The 20,333-nt window shown below is 43.6% G+C and overlaps 1 protein-coding gene and 1 long non-coding RNA gene across 2 annotated transcripts; both read right to left on the bottom strand.

Moving 5' to 3' along the window:
* Positions 1-3,086: 3,086 nt before the first annotated feature.
* On the bottom strand, positions 3,087-4,290 carry LOC129861001 (putative nuclease HARBI1). The gene is made up of 2 exons (XM_055932010.1): positions 3,931-4,290; positions 3,087-3,838 (listed from the first exon to the last, which is right to left on the bottom strand). The coding sequence occupies exons 1-2, from the start codon at positions 4,040-4,042 to the stop codon at positions 3,468-3,470; spliced, it is 483 nt and encodes a 160-aa protein (XP_055787985.1). The 5' UTR covers positions 4,043-4,290; the 3' UTR covers positions 3,087-3,467.
* A 1,324-nt stretch (positions 4,291-5,614) lies between these two features.
* LOC129861008 (uncharacterized) lies at positions 5,615-8,543 on the bottom strand. Its single transcript, XR_008760492.1, has 3 exons — positions 6,049-8,543; positions 5,785-5,961; positions 5,615-5,694 (listed from the first exon to the last, which is right to left on the bottom strand). It is a non-coding gene; the product is annotated as an uncharacterized LOC129861008 (long non-coding RNA).
* Positions 8,544-20,333: the final 11,790 nt, after the last annotated feature.

Genomic DNA, 20,333 nt, shown 5'->3' with positions numbered 1-20,333 from the left:
TGGACCAGTACGGGAAAAAGTACAAAAATGTATATACTCACAACTGCAGGTCACTCTAGATAAGAGCGTGTACTAAACCACAAAGGCCCGTTGTGTGTTAGAGAAGATAAATCAGGTGTTATAGAGTAGCTGGCCACTACATGGGCAATTTGGTTTAGTTAGGTTGTTGTGGAAAAGAACAAATTAAACTGTTCACATAATCAAAAATGATTATAGTTAAATAGTTTACTATGCCATTATTTGTTAGGTGTCTGATGACACATATACTTCTAATACTCAGACATTATGATACACTAGTGGACAGAGAATTGGGAGACACCCAAAAACAGTTCTGCTTATTTTCATAATAGCATGGCATTAGATCATGTGTGTGGTCATAGTAATATTGTATCCAGTTACACTGACTGATATTAGATCGATGGAACGATACCAGTCATCAAAGGGTATGGAAATAATTCATTTATGTTTGTTGTATAATCTATTCTGTGCTTTCGATATGAAAGATACAGTATACAGTATGTATCCATAGTTCTCTCCCTGGTTGTATTATGACAACATAAGAGAGGCCTAAAATAAGACAGTATATCTATCCAGAGTTCTCTCCCTGGTTGAATTTTGACAACGTAAGAGAGCCCTAAAGTGGTCCAAAATATCCACTCGTCCCTGGTTATAGAGCTTGCATAATACTGTACAAATCAAACATCATACTATCTTACTATCTGGTCCAGTGAATCACCACCCAAGTTACCATTGCAGTTGCCTGTTGTTTATCTGTTATCCTGGCCAGTGTTAGTTGGAGCGATTCCACTCTCTGGGATGGGCTATTCAGGTCTCTATATCTGGGATGGGCTATTCAGGTCTGTATATCTGGGATGGGCTATTCAGGTCTGTATATTTGGGATGGCCTATTCAGGTCTGTATATCTGGGATGGGCTATTCAGGTCTGTATATCTGGGATGGGTTATTCAGGTCTGTATATCTGGGATGGGCTACTCAGGTCTCTATAGGAATACCTAGGATAGGATAAAGTAATCCTTCTGACCCCCCCCCCCCCCCCTTAAAAGATTTAGATGCACTGTTGTAAAGTGGCTGTTCCACTGGATGTCATAAGGTGAATGCACCAATTTGTAAGTCGCTCTGGATAAGAGCGTCTGCTAAATGACTTAAATGTAAATGTAAATGTCTATATCTGGGATGGGCTATTCAGGTCTGTATATCTGGGATGGGTTATTCAGGTTTGTTATGATGACAACTGCTGGTGCTGGCAACACCCTATACAGGGCTATAATCCTAGGGCTGTAATGGATAGGGATAGACTGAGAGGAGGGTATGCTTTGAATGTGTTGTGCATCTGTTGAAGTCTGTCAGTAAGCACATGTGTATGAGCTTCCTACCCTCAAGCCTAGGCCCCATGCCATCGTGGCATAAACTGACTGCTGCCTCCTCAGTCTTGCAACCATGAAAACTAAAGCTAATCAACGCAAACCTTCCATTGTGATGGCACCTATTCTCTCTCTCACACTCTTGCTCTCTCCTGTAAGTGGGCGTCAGGTTGGCTGAATGTGATTTATGTCTGATTCCAACTACAGAAGGTTGACCTTGATATCCTCCAAGCGCTAAATAGCTAGGGAAGGGCTCCCCCACACAAGTCGAAACTATCTCTATCAAGTGTTGTTGAATGCAGCTGGCTCAGGAGGAGGAAAAGCTATATTTTCTTTGATGGGCAGAGAAGAAGGGGAACCGGATATTTTCTAGGACAATCCTACCTCAACAATGTAGGGTCACGAAATGGTTGTAGGCTTACAAAACCCATTCTGTGATGAAAACAATGTAGGATTATGAAACCCATTCTGCGATGTATGTACAGAAATGTGGTTATAACAAAGACTTGATATATTATGTAAGGGTGGGTAGATTAAATAGGTAGATGTGGTTCTTTGTGTTAGCGCCCACACATAGGTTAAGTTCAAATGACTCTGTTACACAATGGTCGCATCCCAAATGGCACGCTATTCCCTATTGTCACGTTCCTGACCTGTTTTCTGGTAGTTTTTGTATGTGTTAGTTGGTCAGGACGTGAGTTTGGGTGGGCAGTCTATGTTTCTGTTTCTATGTTTGTTTAAGGGTGACCTAATATGGCTCTCAATTAGAGGCAGGTGGTTTTAATTTCCTCTGATTGAGAGTCATATTAAGGTAGGTGTTTTCACACTGTTTGTTGTGGGTGGTTGTCTCCTGTGTCTGTGTATGTCGTTGCGCCACACGGGACTGTTTTCGGTTTGTTTGTATGTTCGTTCTTTTATGTAGTCAGTTTCCCTGTTCATGCGTTCTTCGTTATATGTAAGTTCGTGTCCAGGGGCCTGTTGCACAAAACTAGGATAAGGGATTAAGCCAGGATATCTTGGTGATCCTGGCTCAATTGATCCGTAATCCGGTTGCACTAAAGATGGATAGGGGGCAAGAGGATATGTTATGGTATAAATTACCATGGAGATTTATTCTGTGGAGCTAGCCTGCTCCAGACCAGGCTAAATTCCAGGATCTATTTAATCTCATCCCTAATGTCAGTCAGCAGTCACCACAAATGGAAACCAATAGTTATTTCACTGCTCACTATACATTGTTATCACATATAACTAGACCCACTGTCATTATTTAAACGTTTGTGATCATTAATTTCAATGATTTAGGATAAAAAATAATTTTTAGATGATGTTGCTATCATTAGATAATTTACAGTTTCCCATAGACTATAAGGCTATATATAAAATGATAGAATATTAGGGCCACAGAGGGGGAAAAAAACACAAGTAATAATATTGTAACCAGTTGTTTTAAAGGAGGACAGTTGTTAAAATGACAGATGTGGGGCATTTCGTGAAATTGTACTTCAGTATGGTTTCATAAACAAAGACATGCTGATGTGCCAGAATATTAAGTATCACATTGTCATAAGTATCAAAACTGTAAAAACAATATGTAGCTTTTCTGCAGAAAGAACCAGCCTCATAAATTTATCTTCAGTGTGGCCCTAGTACTCTGTCATATAAACAAATACACATTCCATATGAATATAAAAACACAATGTGTAACATTATGTTCCTTTATTGAATAAGGACAAAACAAAGCAGGTAAACCATCAGCTCCTTTCGAAACTGAAGTCACAGTGACTCTACAAGATGGAAAGCACAGAATCCAAGCATATTATACAAAATGATACATACACATTCAAAGGTCTGTATATAACACACCCTGCATGTCTGCACACTAAAATAAATGCAGGACAAATCCATACACATCAACTGAACAGACAAATGAATGGATGCAGTAGCCTCCCTGCAGCCTTGTATTACACACAGTATACCGCACAAACATCATAAGAGGCCAAATTCGTAAAAAAACGAACCCAAAAAAAACCAAATTCCTCTGCCACCGCAGGACATATTTAACCAAAATTGAAAGCACACATACTAACTAAAATAATTCAACACATATTGGTCCCTCAGCAGCCGACCACTGTCGTCATCAGGGAAGATTGCCGGATTGTCCCAGTCCATGGCTGGTGGCACTCTGGGGGCCCTCTCCTTCCTCAGGCAGGCCACATTGTGGAGGACAGCACAAGCCACAGTAATATCACATGCCCTAACAGGGCTGACCCTTAATTTGTGAAGGCAGTGAAAGCGTGCCTTCAGGAGGCCAAAGGTCATTTCAACTCTGGCCCTGGTCCTGGCATGGGCATGGTTGTAGGCCTGCTGTGCTTCCTGGGGGTCTGTGAAAGGTGTCAGGAGAAAAGGCTGGCAGCCATACCCCCTGTCTCCCAGCAACACACCAGAGAATTCACCTGTCAACACAAAATCTCATCATTACTACCTCAAACACAGTGATATTCTTGACACAGCCATGATGGTTATAAATAGGGGTTGTGTGGCTTACCTTGTGATCGGCACTGATAGATTTCAGAGGCCCGAAAGATTCTGGAGTCATGGACTGAGCCAGGCCATTTTGCCACAACATTGCTGATCACACAGTCAGCATTGCAGACCATCTGAAATCATAAGATGAGGAATATTACACCAATCAATGCACATCACTGGCAATGCAGAGTGTTCGTCAATGGACAATATCAAAAAGTTATGTTCACCTGAACATTAATGCTGTGAAAGGATTTCCTATTCACAAAATCGCCCTCAAGGGCACCTGAGGGGGCTTTTATCCTTATGTGTGTGCAGTCCACTGCACCAATGACATTGGGGAAACCTGTCACACAAAGTAATGAGTATCCTACTATGTGTTAACAGTTGTCCTGTAATTTGTAGATCCTCTTACCTGCAATCCTATAGAACTCCTCTTTGATGTCACAGAGTCTTCTGTGGCCAGGGAAGGAGATGAAGACATCTGCTAATGCTTTGATAGCCAGACACACACTCCTTATTGTGCGGCAAATTGTGGCCTTGTTCAGCTGTTCTGCATCCCCCACTGAGTACAGGAAGGCTCCACTAGCAAAAAAGCGCAAGGCCACACAAACCATTTGCTCCACACTCAGTGCATGGCTCCGTGCAGTGCGGTGCTTAATCCTGGGACCCAGTAGTCTGCATAGATACCTGATGCCATCTGCAGAAAACCTGTATCTTTCATATAGATGGTCATCAGGGAAGGCCAGTGGGTCCAACCGGTCCCTGAAGACCCTTTCTCGCCTGAAGGCTCTCCTCAGCACAAGTGCTTCTTCATCCACCACATCTCGCACGAATGGGCATGCCATTGTCAGAGCAGAAAGGAACACACAATTTTGGGCCTTCATATAGGCTAGTGGCCACACCTGGTGCTGGGGGGGTGGGCAAAAGAGGGCGATGCCTTATAACGATGACTTGGTTGTACTGATTGCTGGGAAAATAAAAAAAAACCTTAGAAAGATGCCACCGTCCTGTGTGCTCACAATAAGAGCTCATATGTCATGGCTCACTTGACTTTACGAGAATATACCTAATTTTTATTTTGAGCTGTGTCATCTTCTTGGAGCTGGGGGAGGAAAGAAAAATAATGATTAATACATTTGTGTTACAGTTAGCATACAGTGTACATTGAAGGCATATCTCACCTCCCTCTCAAGTTTTTTTATTTCAAGGTCCAGTTTCCTAATTGTCCTCTTTTTTATTTCGGACTCCAGTGCAAGATTTTCCATCTTTTTCTTCTTGTACTGAATGTCTATGTCTGCCAGTTCTATTTGGCGCCGGAGGTGGTTGCCATACAACTTTCTGATAGCTTGTGAGCTCTGTGAACACAATACAATTAGTGCAGCTGGAATTTGGCAGGATGTGGTGTCCTTTTATTAATACGCACTATGTTGCCAGGCTGGTTTTCCCACTGTATAGCATCTGGGTCCTGTAAAAGAAATTAGATTTTTTGATTTTGATGACTCCTCCTCACCATTGTAGAGTAAATAGTACTTTCACAGTCTTAACATGATACCTCATGCCTTCTGGAATCCAGAGAGATGGTCTCCTCCTCATCATCGTCTCCATCATGTGCTGTTGCTGCTGCACTGGGGCCTTCACCCTATCACATTTAATCGGATTCATATTGAAGCTAGTAGACAAGACATGCCAGGCCTACAGTATGCCTTTGATGGAGTACTCACTGGATCAGCATCGTCTGGTGCTTGTGCTGGTGGCTCTAACAGGAACACAGTGCTGCCAGACACTGCAAGGCAATAGGTAAACCAAAGTCAGACAGTCCAAATTGATTCAATATGAATGTGGTTGTATCCCATGTAGAGATGGAAGGACATACCTTGAATGAAGCGGGTGGCATCTTGGGAGGAACCTATGCTCGTCTCTTTCCCCCCAGGGATCCCCTCTAAGACGGGCCTGCCTTTATTTAGCTCCAAGGCCATGTCCTCTGCTGGGGTAAGGTCAGCCTTTGGTGACCCACCACCCGTGCCTTGTCTGTGGGTATTCTTTTTCACTGCTAAAACAGTACAGACAATGTGTGAGCAGGCACCTTCTGGGTACAATATATGCTTGTGCTTTGTTAAATATTAGTAAGGGACCATACCATTCTGCAGAATGTTCTTGTATTTGATTTTGACCTGCTGCCATGTCCGTTTATGTTTAATCTACACACACACACACACACACACACACACACACACACACACACACACACACACACACACACACACACACACACACACACACACACACACACACACACATTTAATGGAGTCACACTGCAAAAAATTACTAGGTATTTTTGTCTTGTTTTCAGTAAAAATATCAAAAAATTTATCATAGCTTTATACAGTGTGATGGAGTTACTTTACACAATTTCACTCATATCTGCAGTGCATTTCAATGAAAAATTGAACCGTTTCATAATTACAGTACAACTGCATTTTTGGAGATGTGAATTAAATATTTGAATTGTAATTGTGATGTTTCAGCGGAGCGGTGACTGTGTAATTGTGCACTTTTTACGCATTCAGGCGGTCTGCAATACTTTGCCACGCTTTTTCTCTTTGCTTTATCACTGTGGCGGTGTTGCCTTTCTTCTTAATTATATATTTTACCTCCTCGTATGCCTCCATGAGGATTTGTGCTTCCGACGGGGAAAAGTACGCGGCTCTAGTTGCCATGGTAAATCAGTTAATCTGTGATCTGTGGCGGGGTCTATTTGAGTGAGCCGTGAGCGCGCACCTATCCAGGATTGGTTTCACCTGGCTTAATGAATCCGTGTCTGCTCATCCTGGCTTGGTCTTTGTGCAACCAATTAAGCCTGGACGCACATGTTTTGGCTTCATTGAGCTCAGCTGAGTCATTTATCCCGGATGTCTTAATTCTACTTTTGTGCAACAGGCCCCAGGTCTGTCTACATCGTTTATTTGTTTTGTAATTTTCCAAGTGTTTTTCGTGTTCGTCTTCAAATAAATTCATTATGTCATCATACCTCGCTGCACATTGGTCTTCCGATCCCTCTCTCCTCTCCTCGTCCGAGGAGGAGGAAGAGTATGAAAGCCGTTACAGAACCACCCACCAATATACGACCAAGCAGCTTGGGGGAGCGCAACAAAGTAACCAGGACTCGTGGACATGGGAGGAAATATTGGACGAAAAGGGACCCTGGGCTCAACCAGGAGAATATCGCCGCCCCAAAGCAGAGCTGGAGGCAGCGAAAGCAGAGAGGCGGCGATATGAGGAGCTGGCTCGGAAGCAGGAAAAGGATCTGGGCTACACTACGTGGGAGGAGATCGACAGGTGGGCGATCAACTCAGGGCGAGTGCCGGAGCCCGCCTGGGATTCTCTGGCGCAGTGCGAGGAGGGATACCGGCGTATGGAGGCAGCACGACAACGTGGTAGGATGCCTGTGAGAAAACCCCAAAAAATTTCTTGGGGGGGGGGCTTAAAGGGAGAGTGGCGAAGTCAGGTAGGAAACCTGCGCCTACTCCCTGTACTTACCGTGGAGAGTGAGAGTACGGGCAGACACCGTGTTACGCAGTAGAGCGCACGGTGTCTCCTGTACGTGTGCATAGCCCGGTGCGGGTTATTCCACCTCCCCGCACTGGCAGGGCTAGATTGAGTATTGAGCCGGATGTCATGAAGCCGGCCCTACATATCTGGCCACCAGTACGTCTCCTCGGGCCGGCTTACATGGCACCAGCCTTACGCATGGTGTCCCCGGTTCGCCTACATAGCCCGGTGCGGGTTATTCCACCTCCCCGCACTGGTCGGGCAACGGGGAGCTTTCAACCAGTTAAGGTTGGGCAGGCTCAATGCTCCAGGGAGCCTACACGGTCCGGTATTTCCGGCGCCACCTTCTCGCCCCAGCCCAGTACCACCAGTGCCTACACCACGCACCAGGCTTCCAGTGCGTTTCCAGAGCCCTGTTCCTCCTCCACGCACTCTCCCTATGGTGCGTGTCTCCAGCCCAGTGCCTCCAGTTCCGGCACCACGCACTAAGCCACCTGTGCGTCTCCAGAGCCCTGTATGCACTGTTCCTTCTCCCCGCACTCGCCCTGATGTGCGTGCCCTCAGCCCGGTACCTCCAGTTCCGGTACCACGCACCACGCCTATAGTGCGCATTGAGAGTCCAGTGTGCCCTGTTGTTGTTCCCCGCATTAGCCTGAAGGTGCGTGTCCTTAGCCCGGTACCTCCAGTTCCGGTACCACGCACCAGGCCTACGGTGCGTCTCATCCGGCCAGAGCCATCCGTCTCACCAGCGCCATCTGAGCCATCTGTCTCACCAGCGCCGTCTGAGCCTTCCGTCTCCCCAGTGCCGTCTGAGCCATCCGTCTCCCCAGTGCCGTCTGAGCCATCCGTCTGCCCAGTGCCGTCTGAGCCATCCGTCTGCCCAGTGCCGTCTGAGCCATCCGTCTGCCCAGTGCCGTCTGAGCCATCCGTCTGTCCCGAGCCATTAGAGCCGCCCGTCTGTCCCGAGCCGTCAGAGCCGTTAGTCAGTCAGGAGCCGCTAGAGCCATTCGTCAGTCAGGATCTGCCAGAGCCGCCAACCAGACAGGATCTGCCAGAGCCGCCAACCAGACAGGATCTGCCAGAGCCGCCAACCAGACAGGATCTGCCAGAGCCGCCAACCAGACAGGATCTGCCAGAGCCGCCAACCAGACAGGATCTGCCAGAGCCGCCAACCAGATAGGATCTGCCAGAGCCGCCAACCAGACAGGATCTGCCAGAGCCGCCAACCAGACAGGATCTGCCAGAGCCGCCAGCCAGCCATGAGCGTCCAGAGCCGTCAGCCAGCCATGAGCGTCCAGAGCCGTCAGCCAGCCATGAGCGTCCAGAGCCATCAGCCAGTCATGAGCTGCCCCTCAGCCCAGAGCGGCCATTTATCCAGAACTGCCTCTCTGTCCGGAGCTGCCCTTCAGTCCGGAGTTGCCCCTCTATCCTGAGCTACCTCTCTATCTTGACCTACCTCTCTGTCTTGAACTATCTCTCTGTTCTGCACTACCTTATCCTGGTGCTGCCCCTTATTTTGAAGTTACCTATTAAATTAAGTAGGTGTAATAGGAGGGTGGTCATTTTAAGGGGGAGACGTAAGCTGGGATTGACTATGGTGGGGTGGGGACCTCGCCCAGAGCCTGAGCCACCACCGTGGTCAGACGCCCACCCAGACCCTCCCCTAGACTTTTGGTGGTGCGTTCGGAGTACGCACCTTGAGGGGGGGGTTATGTCACGTTCCTGACCTGTTTTCTGGTAGTTTTTGTATGTGTTAGTTGGTCAGGATGTGAGTTTGGGTGGGCAGTCTATGTTTTCTGTTTCTATGTTTGTTTAAGGGTGACCTAATATGGCTCTCAATTAGAGGCAGGTGGTTTTCATTTCCTCTGATTGAGAGTCATATTAAGGTAGGTGTTTTCACACTGTTTGTTGTGGGTGGTTGTCTCCTGTGTCTGTGTATGTCGTTGCGCCACACGGGACTGTTTTCGGTTTGTTTGTATGTTCGTTCTTTTATGTAGTCAGTTTCCCTGTTCATGCGTTCTTCGTTATATGTAAGTTCGTGTCCAGGTCTGTCTACATCGTTTATTTGTTTTGTAACTGTGTCAGGTTTGTAGGCCTCCTTGCTCACACATGCTTTTTCAGTTCTGCCCACAAATTTTCTATAGGATTGAAGTCAGGGGTGATGGCCACTCCAATACCTTGACTTTGTTGTTCTTAAGCCATTTTGCCACAACTTTGGAAGTATGCTTAGTCTTGTCCATTTGGAAGACCCATTTGTGACCAAGCTTTAACTTCCTGACTGATGTGTTGAGATGTTGCTTCAATATATCTACATCATTTTGCTTCCTCATAATGCCATCTATTTTGTGAAGTGCACCAGTCCCTCCTGCAGGAAAGCACCCCCACAACATGATGCTTCCACCCCCGTGCTTCACGTTTGGGATGGTGTTCCTCGGCTTGCAAGCCTCCCCCTTTTTCCTCCAGACATAACGATCATTATGGCCAAACAGTTCTATTTTTGTTTCATCAGACCAGAGGACATTTCTCCAAAAAGTATGACCTTTGTCCCCTTGTGCAGTTGCAAACCGTAGTCTGGCTTTTTTTGGGGCGGTTTTGGAACAGTGGCTTCTTCCTTGCTGAGTGGCCTTTCAGGTTATGTCGATATAGGACTCGTTTTACTATGGATAAAGATACTTTTGTACCTGTTTCCTCCAGCATCTTCACAAGGTCCTTGCTCCAGAGGAGAGATTTCCACCTTGCCACCATCCAGAGGGTAAATGCCAGCCTCTCTTCGGGACTGTGTGCTATGGCCCAATGTACACCTGGCCCACCATCCTACCCTCAGCCTGGACTGTCTTTATGACAATGTACACCTGTACAAAGAGACAGTTTCCACCTTTGCCAGGACATTAAAGAATGTTGCTCTGGGTGGCCAGTTCATCTCACCCCACAGGAGCAGCAGACCAGCCACCAACTCCCAGAGACAAATCAGATGCTCCTTTGGAATGGCATCCGGTGGCACCTAACAGAGACTGGAGAACAGCCAGCAAACACTGCTCCCCACACCACTTCTCTCCCAGGACCTGCATGCAGATACACTGAGCTATGCCCAAGCCGTATGCAGTCAAAGAGGTCCCGTGCAGAGTTTGGAGCATTCAACGGCCACACTGCCCTCCACACCACCCTCTTCAATTTCCCCTACAACCTTCCTCCCATGCTACCAGACCAGATCCACCTCAGCACAGCTATACCAGACGAGGCCCACCTCAGCACAGCTCTACCAGACCAGGCCCGCCTCAGCGCAGCTCTACCAGATCAGGCCTGCCTCAGCATAGCTCAGACCCAGCCTGCCTCAGAACAGTTCTACCAGACCCGGCCCATCACAGCACAGCTCAACTTGACCCGGCCCATCACAGCACAGCTCAACTAGATCCGGCCCATCTCAGCACAGCTCTACCAGACCAGTCCCACCTCAACTTAGCCCAGCTCTACACAGCACTAACCATTACCATAGGGTCTGGCAAACACTGTCGATGGGTAGTGGACCACATGATACAGTCCACACCATGTACAGTATCATTCACATCATCAGCACTCATATGCTGAGAGTTTGGCACTTTGCCAGCTGGGAGTTTCATCCGGGTGAACTGAGCTCTGGCAACACTGCTCTCCCAGTTCCTGCCCGAGCCCCTGCATCCAGTGACTTGATCGAGGTCTGTCAAATGCTTAGCCTGCTCTGCTCTCAAGTGGTTGGCCAGGGACCTTGGCAAAGTTTCAACTTTCTCATCAAATAGCTGCAGATGACCCTATGCCTGTTAGCGCTTATAGGAATGAGCTAAATACCCCATTTGACTTTAAATCTCGTAGGGGGCTTGGGCTATGATTAAAAAAAAACATTTACACAACTGTAATTTGGGTAGAGGACTCTTGTCCTGACATTCTGGTCTCTGAAACATGGTTAATGGTTCTGTCTCTGATAAAGACATTGAAGTGAATGATTATAATGTATTTAGATGTGACAGATTACAGAAAGGTAGAGAAATGACCATATACAGTACCAGTCAAAAGTTTGGACACACCTACTCATTCAAAGAGTTTTTCTTTATTTTTACTATTTTCTACATTGTAAAAAACTGTGAAAAAAACTATGAAATAACACATGGAATAATTTAGTAACCAAAAAAGTGTTAAACAAATCAAAATATATCTTATATTTGAGATTCTTCAAAGTAGCCACCCATTACCTTGATGACAGCTTTACACACTCTTGGCATTCTCTCAACCAGTTTTTCCAACAGTCTTGAAGGAGATCCCACATATACTGAGCACTTGTTGGCTGCTTCTCCTTCACTCTGTGGTCCAACACATTGCAAACTATCTAAATTGGGTTGAGGTCGGATGATTGTGGAGGCCAGGTCATCTGATGCAGCACTCTATCACTCTCCTTCTCGGTGAAAAATCCCTTACACAGCCGCAAGGTGTGTTGGGTCATTGTCCTGTTGAAAAACAAATGATAGTCCCACTAAGCGCAAACCAGATGGGATGGCGTATTACTGCAGAATGCTGTGGTAGCCATGCTGCCTTGAATTCTAAATAAATCACTGACAATGTCACCAACAAAGCACCATCACACCTCCTCCTCCATGCTTCATGGTGGGAACCATACATGCAGAGATCATCCGTTCACCTACTCTGCGTCTCACAAAGACACGGCGGTTGGAACCAAAAATCTCAAATTTGGACTCATCAGACCAAAGGATAGATTTCCACCGGTCTAATGTCCATTGCTCATGTTTCTTCGCCCAACAAGTCTCTTATTATTATTGGTGTCCTTTAGTAGTGGTTTCTAAGCAGCAATTCGACCATGAAGGTCTGATTCACGCAGTCTCCTCTGAACAGTTGATATTGAGATGTGTGTGTTACATGAACTCTTTAAAGCATTTTTTGGGGAGCAATTTCTAAGGCTGGCAACTCTAATGAATTTCTGCTCTGCAGCAGAGGTGACTCTGGGTCTTCCTTTCCAGTGGCGGTCCTCATGAGAGCCAGTTTCACAGCACTTGATGGTTTTTGCAACTGCACTTGAAGAAACTTTCAAAGTTCTTGAAATTTTCCGGATTGACTGACCTTCATGTCTTAAAGTAATGATGGACTGTCATTTGTCTTTCCTTATTTGAGCTGTTCTTGCCAAAATATGGACTTGGTCTTTTACCAAATAGGGCTATCTTCTGTATACCACTCCTACCTTGTCACAACTGATTTGCTCCAACGCATTAAGAAGGAAATAAATTCCACAAATTAACTTTTAACAAGGCACACCTGTTAATTGAAATGCATTCAAGGTGACTACCTCATGAAGCTGGTTGAGAGAATGCCAAGAGTGTGCAAAGCTGTAATAAAGGCAAATGGTAGCTACTTTGAAGAATCTCAAATATAAAATATATTTTGATTTGTTTAACACTTATTTGGTTACTGCATGATTCCATATGTGTTATTTCATAGTTTTGATGTCTTCACTATTATTCTACAATGTAGAAAATAGTAAAAATAAAGAAAAACCCATTAACCTTGACTGGTCCTGTATGTAAAATCAAATGTCATGGCATCCCAATCTTTAAATACTTTTATTCCCAAGAAATCTGAGCTCCTGGTTGTAGATGTGTCCATAAACCAGAATACACATTGCTGGGATTTAATGCACACCTGCTGCCATGGCAGACGCTATTGGTGCTATATCCGAGTGTTTAACAGCTTTTCTGTCCTCGGGATTTGTCAGTTTAGGTCGATTTGAATCTGGATTGGCTATCCCCGGCCAATTTAAGACTATGTGCATTGATTTTAATCTCTCAGTTGATCTCAAAACCCATATGGCTAAATGTGAAGAAAAAAAAACTTTTTTGTAGAAATCCTCATTGATTGATTTTATTCTTACTAGTAATCCCCAAAAATATTTGTCTAGTGGAGTATTTGCATATGATCTCAGTGATCATTGTCCTTTAGCATGTATTAGAGATACCAAACAGCAAAATACTAATCCTCGTTTAATTAAGAAGATACATTTTAAAATGTTTTCTCCTCAATGGATTTTACATGACATGTTCTACTATGATTTAGCCACCATCTCCTGTATTCCTGACTCTGACTTGGCTCTATAAAATGTGTTCTCCATTATTTATTCCTCTGGCAGATAAACAAGACACTTTTAAACAATTCAGAGGCTATTCGGGGCTATTAGCTATCTGAGCTCATTCCTTGCTCAGGCCTGGGCCAAAGCAAGGAAAACTGACTCTGAGTGGACTGGCAATCTTTCAGACAATTGAGAAACAGATTTACTATCTCAATTAAGAAAGCTAAATCAAGCTACTTTTTAAGCTCTATCTCGGACTTTGCTGGTGATCCTTTTAAATATGACATCATAACTGAGAAGAATGGGATAAGTGATGCTTTTAATCATAATTTTATCTCGGCATGCCTGGGCCAAAGCAATAGCGGTCTCTGACTTGTGGTCAGACTCACTCAGTTGGAACAAACATAAACTTGCGCCTATTTTCAACGCTGAATAAAATGTCTTTGAGAAAACATAAAAGTGTCATAATGTAGTATTTCACAAACATCCTTTCTGAATTTAAATGTATTCCAAGAAGTAATGATCTATTTTTTCAAAAGTATCTGTAATCTGATTACAGTATGTTTGCTGGTAACGTAACTGATTACAGTTACAGTTGTTTTGTAATCAGATTACATGAAACTGATTACATGAAATCAGTTACTCCTCAACCCTCGTAGACAAAAATATGACTTCAATGGGAAAATCAACACCATTCCTGGATAAGCTTACATTACTAGGAATCAGAAATGACTGTGTGTATTCTGGTCACTGAAGCCTTAGTATCTCTCACAACAACAATTTGCATATTTTCCAGTGTGCCTTTCAAGTGAATAGGAGTTACCACCCATGACTGTATTTGTTAGCGACGGAGACATGGTTGTTCTACTCTATGGCTTTCAGTACTGTAGCCTTCACCAAGTGTGTCCAAAGTGAAGGTTGCGTCATTCAATGTATACTCTGTCTGACCAGACATGCAGTGTCCTCAGAAAGTATTCAATTCAAACCCCATTACTATTTCCAAATCTATTGTGTTACAAAGTCAGATTAATTGATTTAGTTGTCATTTCTTGTCAACAATCCACACAAAATACTCTGTGATGTGGAAGAAAAATGTTGATCTTTGTAAAAAAAGAAATATGAAAAAAACACATATCGCTTGATTAGATAAGTATTCAAACCCGTGAGTCAATACATTTTAGATACACGTTTGGCAGCGATTACAGCTGTGAGTCTTTCTGGGTGAGTCTCTAAGAGCTTTCCACACCTGGATTTTGCAACATTTGCCAATTATTCTTTGAAAAATTATTCAATCTCTGTCACATTGGTTGTTGATCATTGCTAGACAACCATTTTCAGTTCTTGTCATAGATTTTCAAGCAGATTTAATTAAAAACTGTAACTCGGCCACTTAGGAACATTCAATGTCTTCTTAGTAAGCAACTCCAGTGTAGATTTGGCCTTGTTTTTTTTAGGTTATTGTCCTGCTGAAAGGTGAATTCATCTTCCGGTGTCTGGTGGAAATCAGACTGAACCAAGTTTTCCTCTAGGATTTTGCCTGTGCTTTGCTCCTTTAATTTTTATCCCGAAAAACTTTGCAGTCCTTAACGAGTACAAGCATATCCATAACAAGACACAGCCACCACTATGCTTGAAAAAATATGGAGAGTGGTACTCAGTAATGTGTTGTATTGGAATTGCCACAAGCATAACACATTTACTTGCCACATTGTAAAAGTGTGTTGCTTTGCTACATATTTTGCAGTATTACTTTAGTGCCTTTTTGCAAACAGGATGCATGTTTTGGAATATTCTTATTCTGTACATGCTTCCTTCTTTTCACTCTGTCAAATAGGTTAGTGTTGTGGAGTAACTAAAACGTTGTTGATCGATCCTCAGTTTTCTTCTTCTCGCAGCCTTCGAACTCTGTGTTTCAAAGTCACCATAGGCCTCATGGTAAAATCCCTGAGTGGTTTCCTTCCTGTCCAGCAACCGAGTTAGGAAGGTCGCCTGTATCTTTGTAGCAACTGGGTGTATTGATACATCATCCAAAGTAATAACTTCACCATGCCCCAAGAGATATTCAATGCCTGCTTGTTTTTTTATACCAATCTACCAATAGGTCCCCTTCTTTGCGAGGCATTGGAAATCCTCCCTCGTCTTTGTGGTTAAATCTGTGTTTGAAATTCACTGCTCGACTGAGAGACCTTACAGTTAATTATATTTGTTCGGTACAGAGATGATGTAGTCATTCAAAACAAATGTTAAACAGTATTATAGCACACAGAGTACATGCAACTTATTTTGGGACTTGTTAAGCGAATATTTACTCCTGAACTTATTTAGGCTTTCCATAACAACAGGGTTGAATACTTATTGACTCAAGACATTTCAGCTTTTCATTTTTATTTAATTTGTAAAAAACTCAGAAAACATATTTCCAATTTGACATTATGTGGTATTGTGTGTAGGCCAGTGACGAACAAAATCTAAATGTCATTTATTTTAAATTCAGTCTGTAACACACGAAAAATGTGGAAAAAGTCAAGGGGTGTGAATACTTTTTGAAGGCACTGTAAGGCATTTATTTGAAGTCCTAGTTACACCTAACACAGTGGTCTGAAACTCCTGGTTTAGAGGCCACAGCAAGCCACATTATCAAAGTGATGTGTAATTCCTATTGGAATCCAGCCAGAATGAGGATATCCAACAACTGTAACTTTTAATCAACTGGGCCCGGATTCACAAAACACCACTTACGTAAAAACGTAAGAAGCTTCTTAAGGGAAAAAATAAGAAGTTCATAAGATAGTTCTTAAGTGCAATTCCTCAAAATGTTCTTAGGAATTCATAGTTGTCTTAGGAACTTCGGAAATATCTTAAGAACTTCGTAAATATCTTCTTATGTGGCATTGACATTAGTGATGTGCTTGAAATCAATAAATGAGCCTGTGTGACAGGGATGATAGGATTTGGGCCACTATAATAAAGTGTCGATATTTCCATTTTATTACATTTATTTATCTGCTTTATGTCTCGAGAATAAAAAAAATGTTGTTGGCTCGCGAACCCTTTATACACACACAAAAAAGTTTTTTTCACACATCTTAGCCATCAGACTAGCTATATCAAAAACAAAATGGATAAATAAGTAAAGCGCAATAAAAACTTCAGCAAACAAGAGCTTAAAGTAATGGTGGAGGAAATAGCAGCCAGGAAAAGTTTGCTATTGGGGAGGATGGGCGAGAATGGCCAAGTCCAGTCGTGCAGCTAACGTTACACTTGTTACTTCTCTCATCATATCAAGCCTACAGTTCTTGAAACGTTGTTGTCATGCTGACATGATGTGCCTGACCTTCCAGAAATAACACTAGACCTCATCCATATGCCCCTGTGCTCAGATGTGGGAGCCATAGATCATCATGATCATATGACAGAGGTAGTTGTTTGTTTGATTTCTAATTTAACAAGTGTATTATTCTTCTATAATAGGCCTACAACACATAATTTCCATAACAGATTCAATGTATTTTCTCAACAGATATCACTGAAGACAGAGAAGAGATGAGCCTGTCTCGGATCCTTATCCATCATACCCTAATCATACCCTAATGTACGAGCCAGTGCCACCCCGGACAAGGAGGCTTGGTGGTGTGGAGGAGATGGTGGCTGTCCAGAGGATGCTCCTGGGGTAGGTCACAGCCCTGCGCAGGGTACAGGAGGAGCTGCTAAAGGTGGAAGGCGAGAGATTAGCCCTGGAGAAAAGGAAGCTAGCCCTGGAGAAGAAGTTTGCCATGGAGAAGCAAAAAAGACTTGAAGATTAATTACCTAAAATAAATCTGTTTCGATATCATACAAAACTTTTTGTCATGTGAATCTCCTCCTTATGAGGTCATTTCTTGTTTGTAGGCCATCACTGCATCAACCAGTGGCATTGTGGTCAGCGGCAACATCCTGATCAGGTACAGCTGGTGGAATGTCAGATGTATTGGGATGTGGCATCCTGTTTTGTATGCAGATGTAGCGCAAGATACATGCTGAGGTTATGATCTTGCATGTTTTTTCTGGTCTGTATGAAATAACGCCCCCAGATCGGTCAATGCATCTGTATCTGGATTGTAGGAATCCAATAGTTCTCTCTACTAAACTCCTCATTTTCATCTGAACATTGTTGTAGTTATCTTCTGCATTGTTGTTAGTGTGTAGGATTGGTGTCTTGAGCCACGTTTTTTGTCCATAGGCACTATCTTCCTTTCCAGGTTGGTGCCCCCCCCCAACCTGGAAAGGTTTGTGCCGTGGGGGAGATCTTCGTGGGCTATACTCGGCCTTGTCTCAGGATAGTAAGTTGGTGGTTGAAGATATCCCTCTAGTGGTGTAGGGGCTGTGCTTTGGCAAAGTGGGTGGGGTTATATCCTGCCTGCTTGGCCCTATCCGGGGGTATCGTTGGACGGGGCCACAGTGTCTCCCGACCCCTCCTGTCTCAGCCTTCAGTATTTATGCTGCAATAGTTTATGTGTCGGGAGGCTAGGGTCAGTCTGTTATATCTGGAGTGTTTCTCTTGTCTTATCCGGTGTCCTGTGTGAATTTAAGTATGCTCTCTCTAATTGTCTTTCTCTCTTTAACTCTCTCTCTCTTTCTTTCATTCTTTCTCTCTGAGGTCCTGAGCCCTAGGACCATGCCTCAGGACTACCTGGCCTGATGACTCCTTGCTGTCCCCAGTCCACCTGGTCGTGCTGCTGCTCCAGTTTCAACTGTTCTGCCTGCGGCTATTGAACCCTGATCTGTTCACCGGATGTGCTACCTTGTCCCAGACCTGCTGTTTTCAACTCTCTAGAGACAGCAAGAGCGGTAGAGATACTCTGAATGATCAGCCATGAAAAGCCAACTGACATTTACTCCTGAGGTGCTGACCTGTTGCACCCTCTACAACCACTGTGATTATTATTATTTGACCCTGATGGTCATCTATGAACATTTTAACATCTTGGCCATGTTCTGTTATAATCTCCACCCGGCACAACCAGAAGAGGACTGGCCACCCCAATTGCCTGGTTGCTCTCTAGGTTTCTTCCCAGGTTCCGGCCTTTCTAGGAAGTTTTTCCTAGCCACCAAACAGCATTGTTTGCTGTTTGGAGTTTTAGGCTGGGTTTCTGTACAGCACTTTGTGACATCAGCTGATGTAAGAGGGGCTTAAAACCCTTTCTCAATAGGGGGTGCTGTTGGGACTTTGTAATAATAACGTTCCCAAATTAAACTGCCTCGTACTCAATTCTTGCTCGTACAATATGCATATTATTGGATAAAAAACACTCTCTAGTTTCTAAAACCGTTTGAATTATTTCTCTGAGTGAAACAGAACTCATTCTGCAGCACATTTCCTGTCAGGAAGTGAGATTTATGAAATCGAGGTCCCTGTTCTAGGGTCAGTTGATAAGTCCCCATGCAAGCTATGGGGCTATATGCACTGCATACGCCTTCCTCTAGATGTCAGTAAGTGGGGAGAATTTGAACGGAGTGGATTGCGCAATCTGGGCCACTATAAATGATCATGGAACGGAAGTTCCATTCTTTTCAACTGGACATCTGGCGCAAGAAGACATCACAATGGCGTCCTGCAAACGCTTTCGTTTTAGCAGTTCTATATCTCCGGTCATGTTTTTATTCGTAATAGGTGTTAAAGACATCAAAAGGTAGTTAATTTAAACCGACTTATAGCAGTTTATATCAGTTTATTGCGATTTTCCTGGATTTCTTTGTGACGCGCTTTCACTAGTTGGGCACCTATCCAGTGGGTGGCTGTCGTTAGCTGCTATTTAGCATTGAGAAGAGGACATCTTTCAACCAAAAGACGATTGTTCTGGAGAAAGGACACCTTGCCCAAGATTCTGATGGAAGCTCGGCAAATAGTAAGCAATCTTTATGTTGTTAATTCGTATTTATGTTGACAAATGTCAAATAATAATTCCGCCATGAGACCGGTGCGGTCTCGCTTTAGCGCACGCTGTATGCTTGAAGTAACGTTAATTTTAAAAATGTAACCCAGCGATTGCATTAAGAACTAATTTGTCTTTCAATTGCTGTCCAACCTGTATTTTTTTAGTCAAGTTTATGAATAGTTTTCGATTAGAATAGGTGCCTCTCCAAGATGGCGCCGGACAGATTTCTTGAAGTTTTGGCCACTAATCACATTGTATAACCACGAATTGTGCCGCTAAATATGCACATTTTTGAATAAACTCTATATGCATTGTGTAATATGATTTTATAGGACTGTCATCTGAAGAATTCTGAGAAGGTTAGTGAAAAAAATTAATATATTTTGGTGGTTTATACGTTATCGCTATTTTTGCCTTGAATCAATGCTGTTGTGATGTTTGCTATTGTGGTAAGCTAATATAACGCTATATTGTGTTTTCGCTGTAAAACACTTAGAAAATCTGGAATATTGGCTGGATTCACAAGATCTGTGTCTTTCATCTGCTGTAAGCTGTGTATTTTTAAGAAATGTTTTATGATGAGTAATTAGCTAATACACGATGGTCTCTGTAGTTATTCTAGTCGCTTTGGTGAGAGTTGTGATGGTGCCTGCAATGGTAAACTCTGATTTATACCTGAAATATGCACATTTTTCTAACAAAACATATGCTATACAATAAATATGTTATCAGACTGTCATCTGATGAAGTTGTTTCTTGGTTAGTGGCTATTTATATCTTTATTTGGTCGAATTTGTGATAGCTACTGATGGAGTAAAAAAATGGTGGAGTAAAGAAGTGGTGTCTTTTGCTAAC

Source organism: Salvelinus fontinalis, chromosome 1, assembly GCF_029448725.1.
Source record: "Salvelinus fontinalis isolate EN_2023a chromosome 1, ASM2944872v1, whole genome shotgun sequence".
NCBI lineage: Eukaryota > Metazoa > Chordata > Actinopteri > Salmoniformes > Salmonidae > Salvelinus > Salvelinus fontinalis.
This window is presented reverse-complemented; position numbering and strand designations above follow the sequence as displayed.

What these genes read in the sequence shown, in the direction of transcription:
- LOC129861001 (XM_055932010.1), bottom strand. Translation starts at nt 4,042, where the DNA reads ATGGTCTGCAATGCTGACTGTGTGATCAGCAATGTTGTGGCAAAATGG. An exon ending in CTATCAGTGCCGATCACAAG is followed by an intron (nt 3,839 to 3,930) that starts GTAAGCCACACA and finishes TTGTGTTGACAG; the next exon opens with GTGAATTCTCTGGTGTGTTG.